This window comes from Dermacentor albipictus, chromosome 1 (assembly GCF_038994185.2).
Source record: "Dermacentor albipictus isolate Rhodes 1998 colony chromosome 1, USDA_Dalb.pri_finalv2, whole genome shotgun sequence".
NCBI classification, from domain to species: domain Eukaryota; kingdom Metazoa; phylum Arthropoda; class Arachnida; order Ixodida; family Ixodidae; genus Dermacentor; species Dermacentor albipictus.
The window spans coordinates 330,112,015-330,137,842 of record NC_091821.1 but is presented as its reverse complement, the minus strand read 5'-3'; the positions used below and the strand labels follow the sequence as shown (position 1 = coordinate 330,137,842).

General features: G+C 41.6%; 1 protein-coding gene across 3 annotated transcripts; it reads right to left on the bottom strand.

Moving 5' to 3' along the window:
- Positions 1 to 21: 21 nt before the first annotated feature.
- LOC135909516 (protein PRRC1-like) lies at positions 22 to 25,664 on the bottom strand. Of its 3 annotated transcripts, none has more exons than XM_065441504.1 (8): positions 25,517 to 25,664; positions 24,932 to 25,039; positions 21,152 to 21,497; positions 18,693 to 18,734; positions 14,043 to 14,184; positions 11,613 to 11,667; positions 10,699 to 10,972; positions 22 to 384 (listed from the first exon to the last, which is right to left on the bottom strand). In XM_065441504.1, the coding sequence occupies exons 2-8, from the start codon at positions 25,032 to 25,034 to the stop codon at positions 84 to 86; spliced, it is 1,263 nt and encodes a 420-aa protein (XP_065297576.1). In that variant the 5' UTR covers positions 25,035 to 25,039; positions 25,517 to 25,664; the 3' UTR covers positions 22 to 83. The 3 variants fall into 3 exon arrangements, with proteins under 3 accessions (XP_065297576.1, XP_065297568.1, XP_065297579.1); XM_065441496.1 differs by lacking the exon at positions 25,517 to 25,664 and adding an exon at positions 25,375 to 25,515; XM_065441507.1 differs by lacking the exons at positions 18,693 to 18,734; positions 25,517 to 25,664 and adding an exon at positions 25,375 to 25,515.
- Positions 25,665 to 25,828: the final 164 nt, after the last annotated feature.

Genomic DNA, 25,828 nt, shown 5'->3' with positions numbered 1-25,828 from the left:
TACAGCTGGCATCAAATCAGATGCAAGGCAACTTTTTATACAAGCTGACACAAAACAAGCAAGTAGAAGTTCCAACTTCAAGGTCACCGACGTAATGCCCTTCTGTACATGGAGGCCAGGGCACAAGCGGCAGAACTAACCAACTGTGAATCGGGAATGCCACCAAGTATTGCTCTCCACTCAGACTGTGGTACCACCAGACGAGGGCTTGCCACTTCCCCAACTGTGACTGCGAGGCCACACCAACGAAGCGGGTAGTCAGCGGGTGTCCTGTCTTGCATTTCAGCAATGAACTCAGCAGGTACAGGTGTTGGTTGGCCAAAAGTATGCAGCAACAGTCCACTTGGGTCGTCTTTTAGAACGAGGCAATGCATGTCAAACCAGCTGCAAATGAGGCAAAGGCAGACACATTAGTCAATGTAGATAAAAGCAGCATTTCTTGGAAACAAAAGGAGGGGCACAGTGACAAACACTCACCAAAACATCAGTACAGAGAATCAACATGTTCAGAAAGAGATTGCTTAGTAAATTACCCATGCCCTTTTTCCAAAAACTCTCGACTAGGTGCAAGCATAAAAAAGCCAGATCTGCCACCAATGTGACGTGTTATGCAGGTGCACATAATAGTAGTTGCTATGGTTGCCACGGCAAAAGCAAGTGGCAAACCTCTGTCAATAAAATGCCTTCTTGCCATGTACCCTTGATGACAGTCAAGCAACTTGCCTAGACGTCGATGACATCGTTAGTGGAAGTAGTCAACAAACACATAAATGGTTGCTTTCTGTTCATTAACCCAATACCAAACGTATAACACCAAACTATAGACTTTCAATAGTGGTGGAAAGTCAGCTTGGTCACTGAACTCTTTCTGGTCCAACTTTTTTTTAGTAAAGTGAAAATGTTAGATTACATGCATCTGAATGCCATGCCAAACGTCTGGAGGAAGAAAGGTCCCACTGGAGTTTTCAGCATTTAATCCGAGGTTTTTTGTCATGAACTGTCTAAAACTGAATGTGTTGTAAGCAGCATGTTGTTGGTAAGGCATCTTAATTCAGAATCATAATACTAGTCTTATAAATGGCCACAGATTATTTGAAGACAATTTTGTGCCACCCAAGGCAGGCTATATACATTAGGCAGCAGACTTCAAAATAAAGCACAGAAGCCTAACTTCAGCATGATGCAATGCATAGGCATTTGTAAAAATTCAGGGACAACCATATTAACCTGTGTCAAAAAGTCAACGAACTATGTCGTTCATACTGCTGACAAGTTCCAAATTTCTGAAAGTAGTTTCGTTGATTGGTTTTCTCCATGTCGGATATTTTCAAAACATTATATCAATCAATCAATCAATATTTATTTTTGACAAAATCAAATACAAGATGGGTATAAGTACACATTCGGAGGTCCCGAAGTAACAACTGTCGGGGGGACCTCCTAACAAGACATGAAAAGGGGATGGTAGGATCGTGGCAAACAGTGAGTCATGTCATATATTATACAATTTCTACATCATCATCGGAAATAAATGGTAAGAGAGACAAAAAGTCTATTAAAAATATCACAAGTATATTCACACAGTTAAAGAGAATAAAAATAACTGAAGAAATCTTAAAAATAACAAGCAACAATTCAAACGAGAATAAATGGCACATAAAGCTAATGAGGAGAAGTATAGGCGAAATTCAGTAACTCGGTAATTGAACAGTACATTGCATAATGATAAAATGAACAAAATCTCATTAATTCTACGGTTGTTAAATTATGCTACGCGTCGAAGTGTTCATGAAATGCTCCTTCGTTCTACGCTTGAATGATAATAATGTAGAAGTCTTCATATCAGATGGTATTGAATTCCAAACAGAAATGCCTGAAAACGCGACGGTAAATTTCCCATAGTTAGTTCTTGCTTATGGAAGGAGAAGATTGAGTTGTGCTGAAAATCTTGTGTTGTTATAATTGATGAGGCTAGAGCGACTAAAACCTGGAATATTAAACTCGGTATTTATAAGACGAAACATAAGTAGCGACAGCTTATGATTTAATAACATGCATAAAGGTTAAACATTTAGGGAACAGAATATGGGAGCAGAGGGAGATGTAAGCGGTTGGAATGCAATTAATCGTAATGCCTGCTTTTGCAAAACTTCTAACTGATAAAGATGTGTGGTATACGCATTACCCGAAGATGACAGGCAGTATGAGAGATGACTGTGTATATACGCGTAATATAAAGACATGAGAATGGTTTGCTGAAAAAAAGAGCGAGTTTTTATTATGATGTGAATACCAAATGAGATTTTTTTAATAAGTGATTGAATATGGCACTGGAACTTTAGGTTCCCATCTAGTACTACACCAAGAAATTTAGTAGACGCAGATCTTGCAAATACATTATTATTTAGAGACACTACAATAGAGTCAATGTGCAAAGTTTTTGAAGAATGGAATACCATAAATGTTGTCTTAGATGGGTTAATGGTTAGCTTGTTTTTTACACACCATGAATGAACATTCGTTAGGTCAGCGTTAAGTTTATCCTGCAATGCAAATAAATTTTTATCAGATGCGAAAATAGTGGTGTCATCAGCGTAAAGAAGGCAGTATGCATGTGTTAATATTTCTGGCAAGTCATTAATGAATATGAGAAATAAAAGTGGCCCAAGTATTGATCCCTGAGGGACACTTGTATTTACAGTTTTTGATGAGGAGAACACACCATTAACTTCGACTATATATTGTCGGTCAATTAGGTAGTTGCGAAGGATTTGTAAAGGTGGCCCAGAAATGCCATACAATTGAAGTTTACTTAAAAGAATACGATGGTTAATTGTATCAAACGCCTTGGTGAAATCAATAAAGAGAGCACCAACTAAGAGATTGAGATACTAAGATATGATTCCTCAAGGAATAATTGGACCACAAAGGGTTAACCATACAAAAAAAGAACCTGTGTTACCAAATTAATTTCCCACTTTCCTAGTCAGTATGTAGAGAACAATGTCAGGTAAGCCTTTGCACCCAATTAACTTGTGACATGTAGGCAAAGGTGTCGGCTTCTGTTTGAAGCACTGCTTCCACAGAGCCTTTCATTGCGGCCTCTAAATCACGTTGGGTCTAGTGAGCATTGCCTCATCAGGCAGAAAATCATTGTACAGCTACATTGAGTACCTAGTGGACACAAAGTCCATTAGCACTGTCTGCTGAAAAGCATCATGTCGCCTCCCTGGTCTAGGAGACCAACAAAAATGGACCTCATTCTCAATCGAGATTCCTCCTGTGCATAAAACTGTGGGAATGCTCAACTCACACGGTTTCTCTGATATTGTTTTCGCTGCATTGCTCTTGCGTCTTCTGTAACCTGGCTTTCACCCATAGCTAAGTGCCAGCGGCGGTCGGTGTAGTTGCAGCATATTACAAGAGAAGGCAAGATGGATAGATGTATGTTATGAGCGTCCTCTTTAGAATGGGGCAGTGGGTTGCACCCCCAAGCTCTTGTTATGTTATTGCCTAATGTCCTACCTATCTTAAAAAAGAAAAGGGAAAAAAACCATGATGAATTCCCATAACCAAGGTTTCTGACCTCCTTTTAGGAACTTTATTTTTGTACGCCTCCATTGTTTGTCGTTTCCCTACTTCTCTTCCACCAATCTTCCAATCGCCTCTTACTAATCTCTACTGCAGACATGTTTAGTTTCCCCCCGATCTCGCTGAACGCAAGGGCTTCAAGGAGGCCAGTGATTCCTAAATCGATCACTGGGCAAATATCTTCACATTCTAATAAAACATGCTCCATCGTTACCATAGCTTTACCGCAGCAAGCACATGTACAAGTGTTGCACTGCTAACGGCTTCTAACGGCGAGGTTACTCGGGTGCAACAGGGAGTAGGCTTCCTCTGGGGCTTGAGGTCAGCAAGCGGAGCGGACTTTCCGTACAAGCGCCAGTCAACGTTTCACGGGACCGTTCTGTGAAAGGCTTCGGAGCACAACACCGAAATGGACAAACACTATCGTTCAAACACGCCACCGTCCATGTGACCGTACATGCAAACGGTTAGGCATTGGTGTGTAGTATGCGGCCGAACATATTCGCTCGCTACCTAGTTGTGGTAAGTCGGACTTGCTCGATTTGTTGCATGCCCATTGGCACATTCTGTCGGTAATAAATTGGCTGGCTAGAGATTGGTGTATAAAAGGGGCAGTAATGCCCTCGTGATTGTCTGTACTACTGTGTTGTCGTTCCTTCGTCCCAAGGGCACATGTGAGATGCCCAAGATACATACTGTTAAGGTGAACGAGAAGAAAGGAAACCAAGGGCCCGATTTGTACTAGTCATGTCATAAGAAGCCAACAAACAGACGCCAAGGACAGCATAAGGGAAATTACATGTGCTTATTAACCCTTTCGCTGTCGGACCTTTCTGGCCGTGACGCACCCCCAGTGTCGGCTTGGTTTCAGGGAACGAGCATAACAGGGAATGAGCATAGCAACTTATTTTTGATTATAATTGGTATACAAGTAACATAGTCAATGTAATATGCACATTTCAGTGTTCTGCAGCTGCTGTTAGTAAGCATCATCATCATCATCAGCCTGACTATAAAATTCGTTTAACATCCGAATCTGACGATGCGGAACCCTCTTCCTCGCATGCGACTCTGTCCGAGTCCGAATCCGAGCTCGGCTCGTAATCTGAATCGGAATTGAGCCACCGCTCCAATGAGCAGACGAAAGTCCCGCGCGCTTAGCCATCCGAAAGTAACCGCGCGCTGGGAGGATGCGCTTTCAGTCGCCCGCACAACAGAGAGAAATGTGATGTCGCGTGATCAAGAAGACAGAGGGAGATGGAAAAAGGCTCAAACAAAGTTCGAAGAGCTTTACGTTTACTGCTGCAAGTCGGAAGCGAGGGTGCGGCGAGAGAGCGAAAGCAGCAATCGAGTCACCCTTTTCGGAGAGGCAACGGCACCTGCGCCTGAACTTGGCGCGCCGTAGCAGGCACACCAACAGAAGAAAAATAAAAACCTTCAAACCAGCGGAGATGGCAGAACAACCCTTGAACCCGTAACTCCATGCGCGCGATGCATGATCCAGCGAACGCGGAGCCACTGCGCCACTCAGTAAAGAGAAAGTGGGGAGTGGCAGTCGCCCCGTACTCTTCAATACATGGACTAACACAGGTCAAGGCGAATATACGAACTTGTAGAAAGAGTCAACAGATGGCGTGGCCGATCCAGGAGCGCCAGCTTTGCGCCCAGGCGCGAAATTTTGAACGCATGATAGAGAACGTACCGGTACGTCAGTGACACTGTGGGGTGGGAGCGCGATGACGTACCGGTACGTCCGTGACAGCGAAAGGGTTAATTGAATTAAGGAAGTAATAAATTAATGAAAATGAAAGCATATGAACAAACATCTGGCTGCAGGTGGGGCACGAACCCACATTTTCACATTACAAGCACAATGCTCTTACTAACTGGGCGAAGTGCCGTTTTGCCATCCACTTTCTGGGGTACAGTGGAACCTAGATTATACGATTCTCGGGACCGTGAAAAAGCGTCGTAAAATGCAGGCGTCGTAAAATCCGAACATAAATTATGCCTATAAAAATACTACTTATTTTGCGCAATGGATTTACGAGAAACTTCAATGTAAACTACTAACATACTCTGCAGGGCTTGGAAACCCAAATTACCAAAAAAGTAAATGCGATAAGAATTAATGCTGCAGTACAGGTACCAATCATCCTTTATTCAAACGAACCTTTACGGCACTCCAGTGCCCATTGCCGCGATTCCCAACAGTCGGCGCGAACTTTAAAGAAAGTCGGTAAGTTTCTTTTGGACCTAGTTTGATCCGTGAACCAAGAGTTTTCACTCGAGTTGGCAACGACCAAAAGGAGGTCCTCTGCAGCGTCGCGTGAACAGATGAAGTTCCGGATGCCATCTATGTGCCGTAGCGCCTTGGTGAACATGGTAGGCACAAGCATGGCATCTGTGGTGTCGTTGTTGTCACATCCGATATCGCAGCGGTGTCGGCACTAGGGCCTCCTCGATGGCGTCATCTAGCAACACCTCGTCGCAGATCGCAATGTTGTTATCGGCCTCCACGTACTCAGTGAAGGTCATGGTAAGGTTTAAACCCTTGAAATCATCGTCGGCGAAGCCTGCATCGGCCTCGAGTGGCATCGAGGTTGTTGCATCCCCAGCAGAGGAGGCAGCCTCTCTCGCTTAAAGCTACAGTGCTTGAACGAGTTAGCGATTGTGCTTCGCGACACTGCGTTCCACGAATTGGCAATAAAATGCATGGCATCGAGCACAGTGATCTTTTCTTCAGACTCGCTGCGCTCCATAGACGCCAGCCAATGCTGCACTAACCGCTTCTGGTACCCTTGCTTGACGCACTTAATGATGCCGGCATCCAGCCGCTGCAGCTGGCTTGTGCAGTTGGGCGGGAAAAAAAAACAACCTTTATGTTCCTCAGGCTGGACATATCGGGTGGGTGGCACAGTACGTTGTCCACGAAAAGCAATATTTTCCTAGCCTTAGCACCCATTTTGTTATCCAGCTGCTACAAAAAATTGCTGAAGAGTGAAGACGTCATCCATGCCTTTTTGTTGAAGTTGTAGCTGCACGGCAGCATCTTCAAGTTCTTAAAGCACCGTGGCTTTGCTAACTTTCCAACGACGAGCACGGGCAGCCCCTCCGAACCGTCCTCGTTAGCGCAGAATAGTGCCGTCACACACTCTTTACTACGCTTGCCACCATGACAGCTGTCACCCTTAAACGCAAGGGTTTCCTCAGGTAGCATATGGTAAAAATACCGCTTTCATCGGCGTTGAAAACATTGCAGGGCTTGTATGCAGCAATCATCTCCGGCAGCGACTCAATCCACTCGTTCACCGTTGAAATGTCCATGGAAGTGCTTTCTTCGCAGGAGCATCTGTACACAGTCCTGTTTCGTTCTTTAAAGCGATCCAGCTGCCCATTCGATACCTGAAAGTTGTTGATGCTTAGACGCAATGCCACAAGGTCTGCCTTTTCTTTTAAAATGGCGCCGTCAACGTTGATCGCAGAGCTTCGTACTTGATGCAGCCACTTGACGAGAACTTTTTCTAACTTCTCATGCTGTTCGTCTTTTGCCGCTTTCCGCTTGAGCCCAAGATTGTTGGCATTCTGCAATATCATCGCTTTGTTTGCCAGGATCGTCTTAAGTGAAGATTCGGGTATCTTAAGGTCCTGGGCAATGCTGGCTTTCGTGGCTCCATGCCGCTTTTCCGCTTCCTCGATAATATTCAGCTAATCGTCAAGCTACAGAACTGTGCACTTTCGGGACATTGTGCGTCGCGTTGCTCCACACAACTCGAAACCTCCTCTGAACACTGGTCGTTAGGATTACGACGAAGAACATGAGCGATAAACCTAGGCCTCTCCGCGCTACCTTGTTGGCGATCTGCTGCTGGGAAACTGGAAGGAGGGAAACGTTCCCCCAAAACGACGAGAGGCGACGGCGCTGAGAAGAGAGGGAGAAAGTGATTGTGGAGAAGAAAAGACGCTATTTCAGCACAGCGGGCATCGCAGGCAGCTGCTGGTGGGAGGGGGAGAGAAACGCTTCCCCATACAGTTTCTAAATAAATACTCTAGAGGGAACTGTGGCACTAATGTCTACGAGGGCTCTCCTGAGCGTTGCCTCAACCTACATGGGAATGGTGGATTGGCTTCGATCTTTAGACTAGTTGCATTTGCTTGCGGCACAGTAAACGGAGCTATATTCAAATATTATCGTGTAAATTTTCTTTCTGCATTATCTTATGTAATGTACAACACATTACATAAACTTTGTATGACTTAGAGATTGAAGCCCGGTTTGCTATGGTTTATCACCAGGGCACACCAAAGTATGCATTCTTGAGTGATTCTGTTCCTGATTTAACACCACAGAATAATTATTTATTTATTTTTACAACAGCAATAACAGCCGTGCATGTACTTATATAAGAATACTCATCAAGTATCTAAGGAAATAAAAATGTTGTATTGTGAGAAAGTGTTGCGCCCTGGAAAGGAATGCTACAAGTGTTGTCTGCTACGGCGCCTGCTCGCTGCAAACACGAGACTTTTCTCACAGATGGCAGGCACTTGCGAACTCTCTTGCTCTTTAGAAAGGCTGCATCGGCTGTCACGATTGCTGAACGTCTTCAAATACTTTTAAGCACATCTGCTGCAGCGCTAGCTAGGACGCTTGTGGCCTCCTACGAGTATACTTCATTAGATTTTATATTGACGTACCGCTTCTGAAGCGTTATGGCATGGCTTTGCACTTACCCATTTTACGACACTAGACTACAGCCAGGAAGAAGCAACCTTTCCTACCACCAGTAGGTTTGTGTTCTCAAAGTCCTAAAACATGAATTTCAATGAGCACATAAACGAGCAAAGCATAATGAAGCCCTCAATAAAATTTGGTTGTCAAGCCACTAGAACAACAACTGTCTATGTCTTGTATCAGTAGTGCCTTCTTTTTCCTATTCTGAAGTTTCATAAAGCACGTAACGCTACAGCGCCAACCTAACACACTTAACAAACTAAGGTCCAAACGGTCAAAACATGTTCTTTCAACATTTACAATGTCGTCGCTTTCTCGTCAGGGCTTCGATACCACACCACAACACAAACACCGTCTCAGCCGCTGGCCCGGCGCGCTATCGCCACTTCAAGCAACAGAACTAAGGCAGAGAACTTTGCGTTGCACTGTCCCAATGCAGGTTATAGCAACTGAGCTTGGAGCGAAACCAAAACTGCCAAAAAATACTTGTAGACTAGTTCGCCAGTCAACAGAATGCCAATCCGTAGCCTGTACTTTCCATCATTCCTATGATGGTTGAACGATCACAGTGCCAGATTTCTTTCTAGTTATACTAATACGAAACTCTATGCAGTTCCCCAACACAATGAGAGGCAACGCCATCGAGAAGAGAGGGAGAAAGTGATTGTGGAGAAGAAAAGGCGCTATTTCAGCATATGAAACTCTAGGCACTTCCCCAACACAATGAGAGGCAATGCCATCGAGAAGAGAGGGAGAAAGTGATTGTGGAGAAGAAAAGGCGCTATTTCAGCACAGCGAGCATCGCTGGTGGGGGAGAGAAACAAACAGTGAGACGAGGTGATGCTTCGCCATGCTCGCTCACAGGTTGCAGAATCAAGCGTCTTTCCTTTCTTTAGATCACTGTAATCATCATCATCAGGAAAGAAAGCTGCGCTGGAGCAAACCGGTCGAGCGGTGTCAAGTGCTCCGCATGCGGAGAGATGGAGTGAGGAAAGATTTCTTTTCTCCCCGTTCCATCCCGCGCTTCGCGAGGGTCGTCGTATAACGTGAGTCAGGCGTAAAATTTCGTCGGATAACGGTGGTTTTTAATGCATTGCTTCTATGGGAACTTCGCCGGGACTGCGCTAATCTGTCGTAAAACCTGGGTCATCGTAAAACCTGGGGACATATAACCAGGGTTCCACTGTATTTATGTATATGTACTGGAAATAAACCTGAGAGTGCTAGCCAGCCTCGCATGCGACAGCACTGATGCCTTCAGGTAGCATGTATGGGTTTGTTAACCAGTTGTCTTCCCCTAGAAAGATCACGTACACGTGATGCCTGCGGCAAAAAAGGATGTTCTACATCTGCCGTCATGGTCATGAGGTCTTGTGCGGGCTAACGCTCCCAGGTATAGTTCTAGCACATATACATAAATAGCCCAGAAAGTGGATGGGAGGAAAACAGTGCCACAATAGCTGAATTGGCAAGGGCATCACATGCATAATGCGAAGACATGGGTTCATGCCCCACCTGCAGCCGGTTTTTTCATCCACTTTCATTTCCATGACTTTATCATTTCTTTAATTCAATTAATAAGTACATGTAGTTTCCCCTATGCTGTCCTCAGTGCCTTTGTTGGTTGGCTTCTAATGATACCGTTAAGGTGATTCACACAAAGAACCAAATCATCAATCTCACTTCATAGGACCATGCGCCGCATGACTCGGAGGCACCAAACTGTGCCACTAGTATCCAGTCTTTGTCATAGTTAGGTGCAGCACGATATGATGTCACTGAGTTATATGGTGCCCAGGTCATGAAGTAAGACACCAATTCTGCCCATCATGCTAATTCAGCTTTAGTAAGGCCAGGCCTTTGTATATGCACTTTTTAACACTTGTGGCATAAGCTGAGTGCTTAACTTATAAAAACCGAAACCAATGCATATTGAAGCCAAAGTCAATAATCGTACATGTTCACTGATGTTAAGCACTTAGAATCTGGAAGTCAAAACCACTTGGGAGAAGAAGCCTAAAGTACTAAAAGAAACCTAGCATGTGTTACAATCTGTGATCACCTATGACTCATTCGCCATTCTAAGCATAAAAACGTAAAAACTAATTTTGTGTCTCTACACTTTTAAATATGCTAATAAATTCATAAGAGCCTGTAAATGTCTGCACGCAAATAAGTAGTCTTGCTTACATTCCCATTATTGATGGCAAAAGAAGTGAATGCAAAATTGCAGCACACACACACAGGGATATCATTTGACAAACATACACACAAGTAAGTTATTGCTCGTGTTAATACCATGAAAGTATTGTGGCCAATGAAAGTGAGCTGTGGTCGTAACAGATCATGATGTCAGTATGCTACACACATACCTATCTGACGTAAGCTCCACAATGAAGCTTTCCACAGCTAAGATGGGCTGGGCAGCAGACACACGGCCTGTTTGCTGGAGTGATGTGATCCTGTCCTCGGCCGCTTGCAGACCAGCCGCAAATCCAATGGGCTGGGGTGCCATGTTAGACGGAGGCATGGTAACACCTGTAACTGTAGCTCTTCCAAAAATCTTCTGAAACGCCTCGCGGACAGGACCAATGATGCGGATCTCATCATGCGAGGCAACAAGGATGTCAATGTCTCCACCAGAATCTGTTGTTGAAGATAAAAGGTCAAGAAGGAAACATAGCAAAGCCGCATGGTTTAAATTTTGCAGGGTCTGGGTTACAGCACAAAAATGCAATAGAAGATTTAGCACGCTTCTTTGAATAACGTAAGAAGCTTAAGCAATGCATATCCATTTTATTCTTTTTCTTCCTGCAAATGCTTTGATAGTTTGTTCTCGGTACATTCTTTTTGCAGTTTAACACTGCCTAAATTTTTGGCCTAGAGTATGTCTCCACACAGGTAATAAAGTTCTCGTGACATCCCATGACACCTTTCATGGTTACGACAAGAACTTTGCTTTCATGTGCCAGGAGGTCTCTCCCCTCAACAGCTGGCACCCATTTACCAATTTAAACATGCCAATGTGAGACTGCAAGACATACTGAAAGGGAAAACACTGCATTTTACGAAGTTTATGGACATGGGTGGAGAAATAAACCACAGCTACACATAGTGCATTAACGTCTTGGTGTCATCCCATCCTGTTCCTGAAGTTCGTGAAAAAGCAACAAATTTTTTGTCAAGATTAACTACCACATAATCTCGCTTCTTATTTAGCTATTAGCGATATCCTGCAAGAAATATCGAGAAAAGCTCATAAGGTGCATTCAAAGCTGGCACTCACAAATGAATTCTTTCATTCCTGGGTCCAAGGTTGTTATCATAGAGTCAACCGAGTTCTGAAATAAACGAATGTTCCAATTTATAAACTTAAACTTCGGTGTTTATCCTGTGACAGTATAACATTCCCAGCACAACAGCGTTTCAGAACTTGCACGTACACATCATCACAAAAAATTTAAAGGCAGTTTCACTAAGCATTATGGTATGTAAGACATACAGGTGTAAATAAGATCAAAAACATCTTGTCTTAATATATATGCAAACTATTACCAATCTTGACTCCATAATTTAATAGCTCCTTCCATTCAGCACTGTACATTCAAAATCATATGGTTCTTGTTCTGCTTAGTCACTATGTGTTTCCAAATCCCTGTAATGGCCAGTATATGATAGTCATTATGGCACATAGACAGACAGTAATAAACAACAGAAAGGCCTTTCTACTCATATTTTGGTCTCCAACCACGAAGTCAAGCACTTCAAACAGACTTTATATGGAGAACATAGAATAGCATATGATGTGCCGGGAATTGCAAAACTGCATATATAACGCTACCACAATAGTACAGTATATACAGCTTAGCTGAGAGGAAGTATGCTAAAATGCAATGTATAGGTGGCAGAAGCTGCATTATGCTCATTTCTGCAGGGCACTTATGGCCTACTATGCAAGAAACCAGCAGTTAAAGGCATGTCCTGCCAAAACAAAATATATTGCTTTGTGCAGTTAGAAGCTGTCAGCTCTACATATGCAATGTCTTTTCTCAACACATGTTTTCCTACACAGATACCGAGAAAAATTTCTAGGACTGCAAGATTCCTGAACCAAACTATGTTACCATAGAAGCTGCAGCTGCTGGGCGCCATAAAAACAGTGAAAGTAGTCACAAATATGTTTACAATTATATGGTAGTGAACTGTGTATTAACCAAAAAAGAAAAGTACATTTCAGTGCATCTCAACAAGAGACACGCACCAGATTTCGGTGACAAATGCAGCCTAGAATCACTGGCCCAGATGGTAAATACAAACAACCACATCATCTAAACTTTCAGTTGCCATAAAGGTCTCGCAAAACAACAAGTGTGTCCCCAAGAGCTAATTTCAGTTTGGCGATGAACGCACCCCACAACTCAGTTGTGCGTGAGCAAGTGCCTTTAGCAGAAAAGGTCAGTGTATGAAACGGGGGTAACAGCCAAAAAAAGGTAGTTGCTTTACAACGAGAGGAAGAGTTAAAGAAATTAATTCAGTGTATTAAAGGAATGATGTGCTTGGCAGCATATATTTGCCGTGGTAATACTACTTAGTCAGTAGCATTTGTCTCATTGCATAATCCCATAGAGAACAGAGCCGGTGACGAGCACGGCTGCAGTGGTAATATAGATGGCTGTATGCATTCCCCAATTCTATTCACCTCTACTTCTTGTCTTTCATCATTAACAGAAGTTTTAAAAATCTCCTGAGCCACACAATACAAGTATACTCATTGAGCTGCATCACTTGCAGAGATGAATTTTACTTACATTGAAAATTAAAGTGCATCATTGACTAATTAACGAAATTTCAAACCAAACCTTTCAACTGATCAGTTTAGCACACATATCACAATATTACGAATTGAAACCAGAATTTCACACCCAGTTGGAACGAATATTGAAACTATCACCAGTTTTGAGATAAGGGATGTCAAACTCGTGATAAAAATGCACAGTTGTTCCACTCACTTATTTAACAAAACATCATTTTATACACCGAAGTCCGAAAATTGCTGGAACACCAATGCATTTTGTCATGAACTTTGGGAACGCATATACTTAGAAATTCATGTCATCTTCAGAATTCATTCCAAGCGGACATGACTTTTGAAGTCACCGGCTACAATAAATAAATTCTTGAGGGAGGGCTTTATCCGTCCCAGTCAATTAGAGAATGGACCCCAGACAAAAAGCTTCAAAATGTAGCTTTTTTAGCTAATTTATTAAGCTAACTTTAACTAATTAGTTTAAACTAATTAGTTTAAAATTTAATTAGTAAAGCTTTGCAAATAGTAAAGTATGTATTTTAATTTCTTATGCAGAAAATGTCCGACTGTGAGAATAATCTTAGTAATCTAGCTCAAGAAGTAGCAATGTGCTGTATACCACAGGCAATTTTTTTTATTCTGTAAATTAAAAAAAAAGCCCCATATGTGTGCTGTCCTGTGTTGAGCCATATTCAGTAATGACGTAGCAGAAGTCTGTGGAAGACCTCAAGAAAACTGCCTCTACAGAAAAAGCAGCAAAAATGGTGCTAAGTCGTAGTTCATAATTCAGCAAACTTGTGTTGTAATGTTGATGTAATAAAGCCTGACACATGTTATAAGTGAACATACAACCAACCAAGAAAGCGCATATAGTTTACACTTCAAACAAGTTAAACCCCTAACACCTACCTTAGCTTTCTCTGCCACCTTGTTCAGGAAATCGTTGCCCTTAAACCAGCCCCAAACGCCAGCAGGGCCAGATGACGACTGTGGAAGGTTCTGGTCGTAGTCTGTAGGCAGGGAGACTGAGAAGGACTGATCACCCGAACCACTGCAAACACAAAGAAACGGCCCCAGCACAGAGTTCTCGTATTTCACACTACATCTCATATCTACAGAAAGCTTGCAGAGGAATGCCACTAAGGCATTTCTTTTTCATTCATTTTAAGGCAAGGCATTACTGTCCTCATTTCTATGTGCATGCATACATTACACATTTACCATGCACAGACACACTTGTAAATGATGCTGCATAACACCACGCAGAATGACAATCAGACTGCCAAATATGCCAGGTGTGTGGGCAGTATCCCAACACTTCTCATTCATACTGAGACAGCCCACATAGCCTTTAATCACGCCAGTGCTCACCCATTCTTATGTCCCACTTTCATACTCTTACGCTGGGTCTAGCTGACTATCTAGCCCCCAAAGCTCCACCAAACCAATGTGGTCATTTCTCAACAGACATCCACTACGTCGAAGGGGTTAGTGTGGTCCATGGCCTATCTCGTATGGCCACTGTGACCATACGAGATAGCCCATGAAAGGACTGAGACTATTAGCCATTATAATAAGGTCCCCCTTCACCTTTCCCCTCTTTTTCTCTCTCTCTCAGATTCTTGACCACTTATATACACAGGTTAGCTCTCCTTTTTAGTTTACAGAGCATAACTTTACACCATACCCTGCTGCTTCACAAAAGCCTCATAATATGCAGTACTACAATGGAATGTTTCAAGATGCTGGCATGTCGCAATATGCCCTAGCAACATGAACTGCATGACTAATCCAGGCTGCTCTAGGAAGGCCAACTGTTGCATGAACCCTGCAAATGCACTAATCTCAAATGAGATAGCGGGAAGTTGCAAAAGAGCTAGCCAAGTGACCTTGCTCAGAGTTTGATTTACTAAAAAAAATGGTGACAGTTATTTTGAAAGGAAACAGCGGTTTAACAGCACTCGATAAAGAACCATAAATGTATTATATGAGAAGCTAGCATGGACATCAGGACAACTTCGTGCGAACAAATGCAAGTTGACATCAAGAGTTAAAAACAGAAAAAGAATGGCAGGGTGAGACCCTTTGCAGCCTTGAGTCATTTACAATGATATGTCATTAACTTGAAGAAATTGTGTTCACTTTCTGCACCTCTCACTGCTTTTGCACAAACTCCGTCTTCACTCTAGCATTTTCAGAGCTCTGACTCACCCTCATATAGCTTCTGTACAAGCTCTGTCATCCCCTAGCTTTTATTATTTTTTTTTATTCATTTAATTATTTTTATTTTGTTTTATTCTTTATTTTATCCCCACCTCTGTCATTTCATTAGACCAGTTATATGTAATTCAGAGTTTTGACTCTTTCCATTTTAAATTTTATCTCTATATGTCTTCCTGTTCATCCGTGAAGATTGCTCAAGGTAGGCAAAATGAGTGTCACATTATGGTACGTTTGTTGCTACTTTACACTGTTACTACTGTTACTAAGCCACAGAAACTGCAGGCTTACAATATCTTCTAAGATCCTTTTGTAGCCCTCCTTCAGCAGTGCGTTACCGTTGTGGATGTTGGAGGAACATTTTGCCTTCATCCCTTTTTGAGCATCTTTCTGCTGCTTTGATTTCATCCTGGAGATTCTCTTCATTTGCCTTTCTTCCAGGTACATCAAGTTCACCCTAGTTTCACTCCTGTTTTACGCTCACTTCTGGTCACTGCTGTAGTTGGTTGCAAGTGACCTTTATTGTTTTGAGCAATTATTGGCTTAGTGGAACTGCCACACTTACAAGGCCAAGGACAATGCAACTCACATTATTTGTTTTCGCAACTCTCCATAAAGAGGAAGGTTCATAACAGGAAACACAAACATGCCACCACATATAGGCTACAAAGAAGTAGAAGTGCAAGCTGCTTTCATTTTCACAATGATTGGCCACCACACCTCCACTAAGAGCCTTTAAAGGTGACCTGTCACAATTAATTTATTTATTGTTCATCTTTTTATAGATACTGCAATCGCCAAAGGTGATTTTAGCAGGGTGGTACAACAAAGTCATACATCAATGGCAAGCATATTGCAAAAACAAATTGGGCTCATGCTAACAACAAGAAACTCACAATGGTTACATATCATGCTACAACATTGTGGAATGCACACGCACAGCAAATTCTTCACACCACTGAGAGAGAAAATTAACATACATTAATCGTAGTAAGCAATACAATAACAACAGCACATAGCTGCGTAACTATAGTATACAATAAATACAATATATGCTACAGTCCTTCAAGACTGCAGTACAGTAACTTGGTTATTTATTTATTTATTTATTTATTTATTTATTTATTTATTTATTTATTTATTTATTCATTCATTCATTCATTCATTCATTCATTTATTTATTTATTTATACTGCAATCTTTCACAAGACCTTAGCAGGGTGGGAACACACGAGTACATTCATACAAACATACAGTTCAAGCAATCATGCCGACGCTTGAATTCAACATGGCAAAAGGACAAAATGCATGTTCTAAAGTAGGACGAACTATTGTACTATATGCCAGGAGGCGGACAGCTGGTGCGGAGAATTTTAGTGACCATCTGAGGGTGAACGATTTGCGAAGCCAATTAGCCATTACAGTGTCAGTATGTTTTGACCAGGAAAGATTGTGGGATATGTATATACCGAGATATTTGTGGTACATGAAAACTAAAGACACAATAGAGGAATATATAGTTTGCAAACTTGGTTTAGCACAGACGATTTCAGAGTACCAAATATTCATAAAAAAGCAGTTCATTAAAAGAAATTTAATTACAGGCTTCTAGATAGGAATAAAAAGCCAATAATGATTGTGCTGTCACTGTATTACTGCTAAGCCAATTCCAGTCTACTATCGTATGTGGAAAAAGAGTACTTTAATGTACTGTTGAATGTGCAGAATTAAGTGATTGTTAAGTTATGCCTCTGTTCTAGGGCTATCTTGTAGAGAACGAAAATATTTTAGTTATAGCAACCTTAAAACATCTATTGATTAACTGATACAAACACTTTTGTCTAGAGCAGCAATTTCTTTTTTCCAAAGGCTGAAGATTGTCACTGCCACTGTCACTCTGTCAATCTGTCACTGATGCCCTGGAGAAATCATTAAAGACAAATCACACAGCTATTCTTTGTACTTTTTCTAGCTCATTAATGTTCCTTTGGTGAAAGGGCCCCAATTATTATGGCATAGTCCAAAATTGGCTGTAGAATAGATTTGAAAGCCAAAAGTCGAACAGAACGAACCGATAACTTAAGCGCTCACTTCAGAAAAAGAAAAACTTGTGGTTAGCATTTGCAACAACATAATTAATATGCTTACTCCAACTAAGATCACTCAAGTTCGAAAGACCTAAGTATTTGTAATTAGTATTAGTACTTCAGATAGTATCACATTTTGGATGCCATATTGAAAGTGCAGTGGTTCTATCTGCTGAGTTTCAAATACTGTTCTGTCATGATTGATCATAGTTTGCCATTTTTCGCACCACAAGGTAACATTCTCCAAAGCTTGATTTACCAGCAAATGGTAATAGTTGCTATCAATATCTGAGTATAAAACGCAATCTGTATCTAGTTTAATTCAATTTTTAAATTATCACCAAAATGAGGCTTTTTTAGCACATGTATAGCAAGATTTGGCCTTTGTGGCGGTCTGGAACAAATGCAGCAGTTATGCGACAGCAGCTAGGACAAAAAAATATGTGCAGTTCTGCACGCACACATGCTTGGTAAAGATATGCAATGAAATCACGGAAGTGCTATCCTTCAGCGGTGTTATTGACACTGGGCCGCTAGAGCATACATTGTTCTTCTTCAGTACAGTTCTTTATCGTATCTTCATGTAGGTCAATGATCCTAGCTCATCTGCAAATGTGTAGCAGGAGCACAGATAGCAGGTTAAGCACACATTGCAGTCTACTGTTAAAGAAAACACATCAGCATAGAGCACATGCAAGTTCTTTCCCTCTGGCAAGTGTAGAGTGTTCGTGAAATGAAATGAATGAATTTAGGGCTAACTAACATACATACTTTTGTTTCAACAGTCTGCAGATTGTGTAACATTTACCTATTCTTGGCTCACGCACTTAAACCAGAATCCACATCATTATTAGTGACAAGATTCATAGTGATGTGACACGGTACTCTCAAGTAATTGCACATATGGAGTGTTCTACTTAAAGTTTTCCTGTTGTGTCTAATCCCGTGAGCACTGTACAACTGCTCAGCTTTGCAGCAGATGACCTGTTGTTGGTAACACTGGCACATTCCTACACAGCTGTACAATGCATTGACATAGATTCTGCCAGTACTTGCAGCCACAGCGTCAGCAAAGTGAGAGCTACACATTCGGGTGTTCTTTTTACTCGTGGACTGCACTGCATGTTAGCTGAACGTTAGGAGCTGAAATGTTGCTGCAACGCCATTGAGGCATTGAAGCGCGCCCTCCGTATAGGCCCAAAGAAATAAAATTTCATCATAGTTGTTATCGTCGTGGCAGAAGAAGCACTTACGATTTTGCAGGGTAGAAGTAGTTACGTTGACTTGTGTAATACCTGAAACAAGATGCAGGCATGCTAACAGTGCTAGCCAATAAAAACAAGCAGAACATCAGCGCACATGCTGTGATGTTAGCCAGCCATGAGGTGGAGCAGCACAGCAGAAAATGTAATAGTCATTTATACTGGAACACGCCATTCAGACAAGAATGTATGAAGTGTTCCAGTCAGGCAACCAAAACTTGCATGCCTCATTCATCAAAGCATGCATTAATGATTCATATAAAAGCACATTAACAAGTGACAAAAGTGTTTCACATGCATTATTTAAATGGCAAAGCCATGCAATGGTCACGTAAGCTGCTACTGTTCAGCTGAAGCATTAGCCATAAGCAAGAAAGGCAGTTGTGGAGAAGAATGCTGCATTCTTGCAACATCAGACAATGCGAAACACAAGAGAAAATACATTACTCCAGTAGATTGAGACGAGGGTGTACCATAAAAAAAATTTCTTCAAAAAAGTTTTGTTCTGCGTCATGGCGTCTCAACAATGGAGACAATGCCAGATCTGGCATATTGAGAAGACCTTAGTATCAAATTAAAATATTTTATAAAGTTTTATCAAATGGCATACACACTTGCTGATCTAGTGTCATTCTATTATCTGAAAGAAATGTGCTAGAGTTTCTACTAGAAAAATAGTACGTGTCAATATCATGACAGCAAGAAACAAATGGTAAAATCCAGCCTTGCAGCGTCTCAACTGATGTAAAAAGCCAAGTACTACGAATGTTTTGTTCTTATTTAGTCAGATAGCGTTTGTCTTGACACTGCTAGGCCTAATGAAACATGCTTCTCTTTTTGTAAGTGACGATAGGCGCTGCCAGAATTGGCGTCCCAACAAGGCAAAGAAACAAAAAACTTGGCCTCAGTAGAGTTTGGATGCTACAGTGTGGATCAAAGGTGTACTGCCACCAACCGATTTCTTGAACACAGATTGTCCAAATGATCAAACAGTAAAAAAAAATAATAAAAGAAAGATTGTCATTAGAGTTTACGATTATCTGGCTTGCAAACATATATGTACATACAAACTGACAATGATAAATAAAGAAGGAAGGAGCAGGCTGGCAAGTGCCACATGAAGAGGCACAATAGCTGCCTACTCTTCAAGAAGTGAAGGCGACAAAACATAAACTATGGAAGATACGAAGAGGGGAAGGAAAGAAAAAAATAATATGACAGATCTTGCCATATTGTTTTTAAAAGCAATGACAAACAAGTGAGCACAGCAGTAGGAACAGAAAGAAAGAGTTTCAAGAAGAAAAGAAATTCCAATGTTCTTTTACGATACCAGTAGCTCGGAAAGCTCTCTTACAGACTTTGCTCTTTAAGACAGACTTTGCTTTTTTAAGAAACTGTGTTTTACTTATTGAAGCACAGAAGTAACTGGAACGCTAACGCATTTCGTCGGACACGTTGAAAATTAATATCTCAAAACTGGGGCTGTCCAGAGAATTCATTTCAAGTGGATACGCCATGCCAACTTAATGGCTATAATTCATAGATTGAAATAAGTGGCATAAAGTAATTGATTAAATAGTTCATTATTGTAATTAAGTTAATTATTCAATTGAAGATTTTTATTTCTCATAAAAGTAGTGGCCACCCCATCGAGTAATTTATACCAAGGGTTAGAATTGCGCTATCTGCCAAAGGCAACCTAAAAAATTTGACACAGCTAAAAAAAAGCACCGGTATATTAGTCAAACTTGCAGCACGGGTCCAATCAGAAATGTTTCAACGTGCATAAGACACACTTTAAATATAAATATTTTCATTAGTGCTTTTGCTTTTGTTGCACTATCTTGGCGTGCACAAATGTGCACACACCATTATAAGGGGATATGATGACTACTGATGTGAGTACACAAGTGGCAAGCTTCCTGATTACTTGTGGTATAGTGACAAGTCAAGAAAGGTCTTCACAAGCACAAATGGTTTCCAGCAGAACGTGCTGAATCAGAGAGAAACGGATGACGACACACGCTGGCATGTCGTCACTATTCTGATCTTCACAATGGTTGGCAGGCAAACTGCACCTGAAAGAAGTACCGTAGCCTTGCCAATGAAAGCAAGGGTACTGGCATACCTGCCAACATGTGAACTTTGGAAATGGTGAAAATCTTCCGGACACAACAAAGAAGATTAAAGTTTGCCCTGAGAGCACACCTTTGGAGGGATACACATGCACTTTATTAATGACAATCTAACTTTTACATTTAGACGCAGCACGCAAGCAGCAATGAGAGATGTGTATTTAACCTTCACAGCATTGCCTGCTACGTAGGAGTATGTGAGTATGAGCCACAAAATGCAGTATCACAGCAGTGTGCAGACACAGCATGACCAATGACTACAGTCAGACCTAGTAGGGGGCTGGACTGAGTAGAACCACACAAGCTCTAACTTACTGTTGTGGTGGCGGTTGAGATTGCTGCTGTGCTCCCATTTGTGGTGGTTGATAGGCAGGCTGCAGGGGTGGCGGAAACTGAGATGCATAAGCTCCAGGTGCTGGGGCTGCAATTGCTGCAGCTGCTGCTGCTGCCGTCACACCCTGCGGCGGGTGCATGCCACCTGGAGAATAGGCACTTGTCACCTGGGTGTGCTGGAATGGTGATGGCCGCAGAGGTGCCTGGCTCTGGGTCAGCGTCTGCGGGGGCATTGCTGGCTGGAAAGATGTTGGCACTGTCGTGACGACTGGAGGGCTTGACGGCGCCATCTGCTGTGTCCTCTCCATGCTTCCTGCTGCACTGTCATCTGGATGGCAGGGCCGTGCAAAAAGTGCATGTCCCCTTCAGGCACTGTGTCTATAATTATACAAGCCAAGATAATGCTCCAGATTTACACTTTACATGTGCTGCATACATTATAAGACAATCCTGATTACTCTTCTGCTTCAAAAGTTCTCTGATATGTACAAAATGTGCTAGAAAAAAACTGCTGGTAGACAAACATCTGAGCGGTTGCTGGTTTTGCCAGTATGTTGTTGTGTTGAAGGTTCTGTTCTTTCACTGTATTAATAGAAGTGTACAACAAGCAAATTTGTGGTATAATTATGCAGTGCTTGTGAAATTGTTGAATTAGTGATTTTGTTCCTGTATTTGAACTGTTCTTCAGAGTGTTGGTATAGAGCCTGTATAGTTATATGGTATTAATTATGATGAACATGCAATAAGATATTGTTGTGAAGATGTTGGTTTATTTACACAATAAAACAAGATGTTAAGACAAATCTTTCAACAGAACAGGGTTAACTGTAACCAGAAAGTGTTACAAGCATTCATTATATTTTTCAAGCATACTTGTGAATTTGTATTCCACTCATAGTTGAGTGGCGATTTTCCAAGCAGCGAAACATTGTTCAGTTCCAGTTTGAAGACAAAAAAATGGTTTGCGAACTGATTCAGGATAGTACACTAGATCCTCAACCTTTCATATGTTCTTGTTGCAGGAGATGGCGTACCCACACTTTCATAAACTAGAATATACGTTTTTATTGGGAACAATCAACGATAACAACACTGGTGCTTGGGAAAGGGGAGTTGATGTTTTATGTGGCTTAAAATACATAAATTTAATGTTACATAGCTACAGCAAACATAGGAATGTGCTTCCTCTAGATGCAACATGAAATGCCTGGTTTAATGAGTTTCACAGTGAACACACAGTATATAGCACATATGAACCAGTGAAACTAAAATAAAGACATATGTACTGATGATGCACACAATATATGTATTGTTCTGTGGTGAAGCTTGCATTCTTAGTGTTCGGTATTTCGTGCATCTTTACTAAATAATACTTGTCGTAATATGATTTATGTGGTGTATAATAAGTGCACAAACTCAGGTACTAATATTCTATACATCAACGAATCCAGTGGTGATGACTTAATCAGCAAGTGCCTATGGGTTGCAGAGAGAAGCAACATGGCAATGGTCGCACTGCAAGTAGCTACCATTCCATAGCCGATTGAAGTATGGATTCTTTGGCGTAGTCTAGACAGGATCAACACATGAGCATGCTCTCCTGCATTAAATAATGCATTTCTGAAAGCCTTGTCTAACTTAGATCATCAAATGTATCTTACCACATGTGCACATGTATGCATGTAAGACATAGAAGGTGCTGAAAGTGGAGCAACAATTCCACAAAACAATGTACACACTTATTTTGTGATACCTTCAGGCACTTATAACTTGGTTTCCAGTAAGCTGTCTGCAGCGTTACAGGTGAATAAAATACCTAAAAGTACCGCATCACCTTAAACCTAGAAAGTTCCAGAATATAATCCTCCCCTCTACCCCGCCTTTGTCATTTTCTCAGAACAGAAAAGGATGAACAACTGTAGCATCCCTTGCTGTTTTAGTACATCAGTAAGCGTAAGAGCCAGTGCTGGGGTGAAGTCTTAAAAGAAATTGCAGCACCACAAATAAGAAGGGGACTAAAACATTTACTTGCGGCGAAGCTTTGTCCGAATCACCATCGCAAATAGACTCAGTGAAGTAAAAGCAATCGTTACAGGATGTCGATAGTAACATTAGTGACTGCAGATGAATACTTTGAAGACTAATAAACTTTAAGTGCAAGGGAGACAACAGTGACATGACAGTGACGTGTGTGTCCTGTTGTCAATCTTGTTTTTCTTGCACTTCTAGTTTATTAGTCATAGAGTAACAACCAGCCCGCTCTCAAGTAATGGTGAAGGTGAGCTGTTTTATGTCTTCTCTGCAATACTTCCAAGTTTGCAATGACCCTTATAGGCCAACTGCAACTAAATTTTTGACTGCATACGAAGCCTAGTTTAATATAATGTACTATCGGCGTCAAATGAAATGTGATTAGCAGAGTGCATGGCCGAAGTATAACTGAAGGTATAGTGCATGACGTCCAGTCATCATCACTGACAGGCAAGCCCATCCGGTTTGAGAGCACTGTGCAACGATACCCCCCCTAACTGCGATATTCTTGTTTCTTTCTGGTTCTCTTTTACTTGAAAGCTAGAGAAGAAACGTCAAAGCAAACAGAAAGTGAAATAATGCAGTATGAGGCAAGTATTATCACACAGTTCGGCGAAACCATATGTGCTATTGGCGTCAAATTAAATGTGAACAGTGGTACCCGTGATATTGTTTGTTTGCAACGTCATCTTTTCTTGCTTTTACTTTTTAACAAATTATCACTTAGAGATAATGTAGTGGCACAACCTAAGCATAAGGTTTTCTTCAGGGTAATGAACAGTTTCTTATTAATATTATTCTGAAATAAAGAATTGTAGCAACAGCGTTAATTCAAGAGGCTGTAATTGAAGACACCTCTCTTAAGCTGCCAGCATGCATATCGTAAAATCATATACTCCAGATCTTCTGACATAAGAAGTATTTCTTGTTTATGATGCATGTTCTACTTGAATTGTGCCAAGTCACTTCAAATGTCTGAATCCATGCATGCAAGTTCCGGGACACTGTAGTTAGGGCACTTATTTTCACATATGTTTCCTTGCATTTGGAATACCATGGCTTGTTAAACGCATGCAGGGATTCGTTCATGTAAATGAGTATCCACCATTCTTTTACATCTTGCTATCTCCTGTTCAACATATGCGACTGATATCTACCGAGCACCAAGACAGCCATACTCAAAGCTTGCCTTCACAATGAAATAGCATGCAATAGGAGTATAAACGGTTTAGAGGTCAGGTTACCAAGGCCTCTAGTCATGGAAACTGCTAGAGCTGCGCTTTAAGAACAACTGCTTATAGGCTGAATTTTCGCTGCAAGAACGTGAACATAAGGCGGTCGTAAGTTGTAATGAATTCTACGCGTTGAGGCCAACCGTACGACGTTAGGTCACCAACTTAAGTAATTCACGGACACGTTGTTAGCTGCATGACGTGCATAACGGAAAAGAATGTCTTTAAATTCCGAAAGCGTGCGATGTCTGTCGTTTGAGTAGGTTTGTCCACTTTTTTTCTTTCTCTCCCCTCCCCCCCTTCTTTTTTTTTTATTTCAATGTGTAGAGCAACGAAGAAATGGGAGCAAAGCACCACGCGTTGCTTCCGCAAAGCGGTGAACACATATGTCGCGGTTTTTGTACATGTAGAAAGGTCAAGTTGCATTCATCAGTGTCTCCGCGCGCAAAAGAAAATAAACGAAGGACTCGGCAAAAGTTCATAATGACAGCGGTCATACCCGACTTTGCTTCTGCAGTGTCGGAGTGCATCGCAGTGTCTTTGACCGCCACAAATTCGAACGTAGAATCCCCGTTAGCGTCGTCTGCCGCTTCTTCCATCATGGTGACTGCAAATATAATGGAGAGATTTCAATGCCCGCTTTCCAGCAGCTGTAGAATCTGGCGCGTCACGGCCCTCTTTGCAGTTGGTAGAGCACTTTCGGAACGGCGACTAGTACACGATCAAGTCAACCTTGTAGTCAGCAACGCAGATGCGAAATTGTAGCTTATTATTACTCATTCGTCTCACAACGTGCTCAAGATAAACAAAAACAAAATAACAGATATCACCGACGTAAATAAGTGCGCAAGCGATCACTGACGACGGTGCTCGCTCGACTGCCACAGAAGATCGCGACCTCCTATCACAGACGGAAACGCGTTCTGTTGAAAGAGTACTTACTCAGGCTGATGTGTTGAGCTCAAATTATTTGGAAAGCTCAGTTCACAGGCAATTTGTTTTAGCAATAGACAGCTGAAAAACGCACGAAACTTTCGGTGGTCGAAAACGAAATCAGCAGCCACGTCTAAACCAATGTTGTTACCTGCTAAGTCTTTTTTGTGTCGTCTACAGGTAAAACTTGCGGCAACAGTCTGCTAATTAATAAGCATTTCATCAACGAAGCATTGGTTATTTATGTTGTCTAGTATTATAATTACTGTCACTTTTGTAATGCACCTCAGTTTAAATATTTATTACACACGGTGAAGCGTAGAGGCTGCAGAAGCTTCTAAAAAAATTGTCGCCAGACCGACAATTATAGAGCTAATATAGTCTAGTAACTCTAAGCCAACAATCTTGAAGAATGCATTTTACTTGCCGCCGTAAGAGGTCACCACGTGCGTTAAAGGCACTG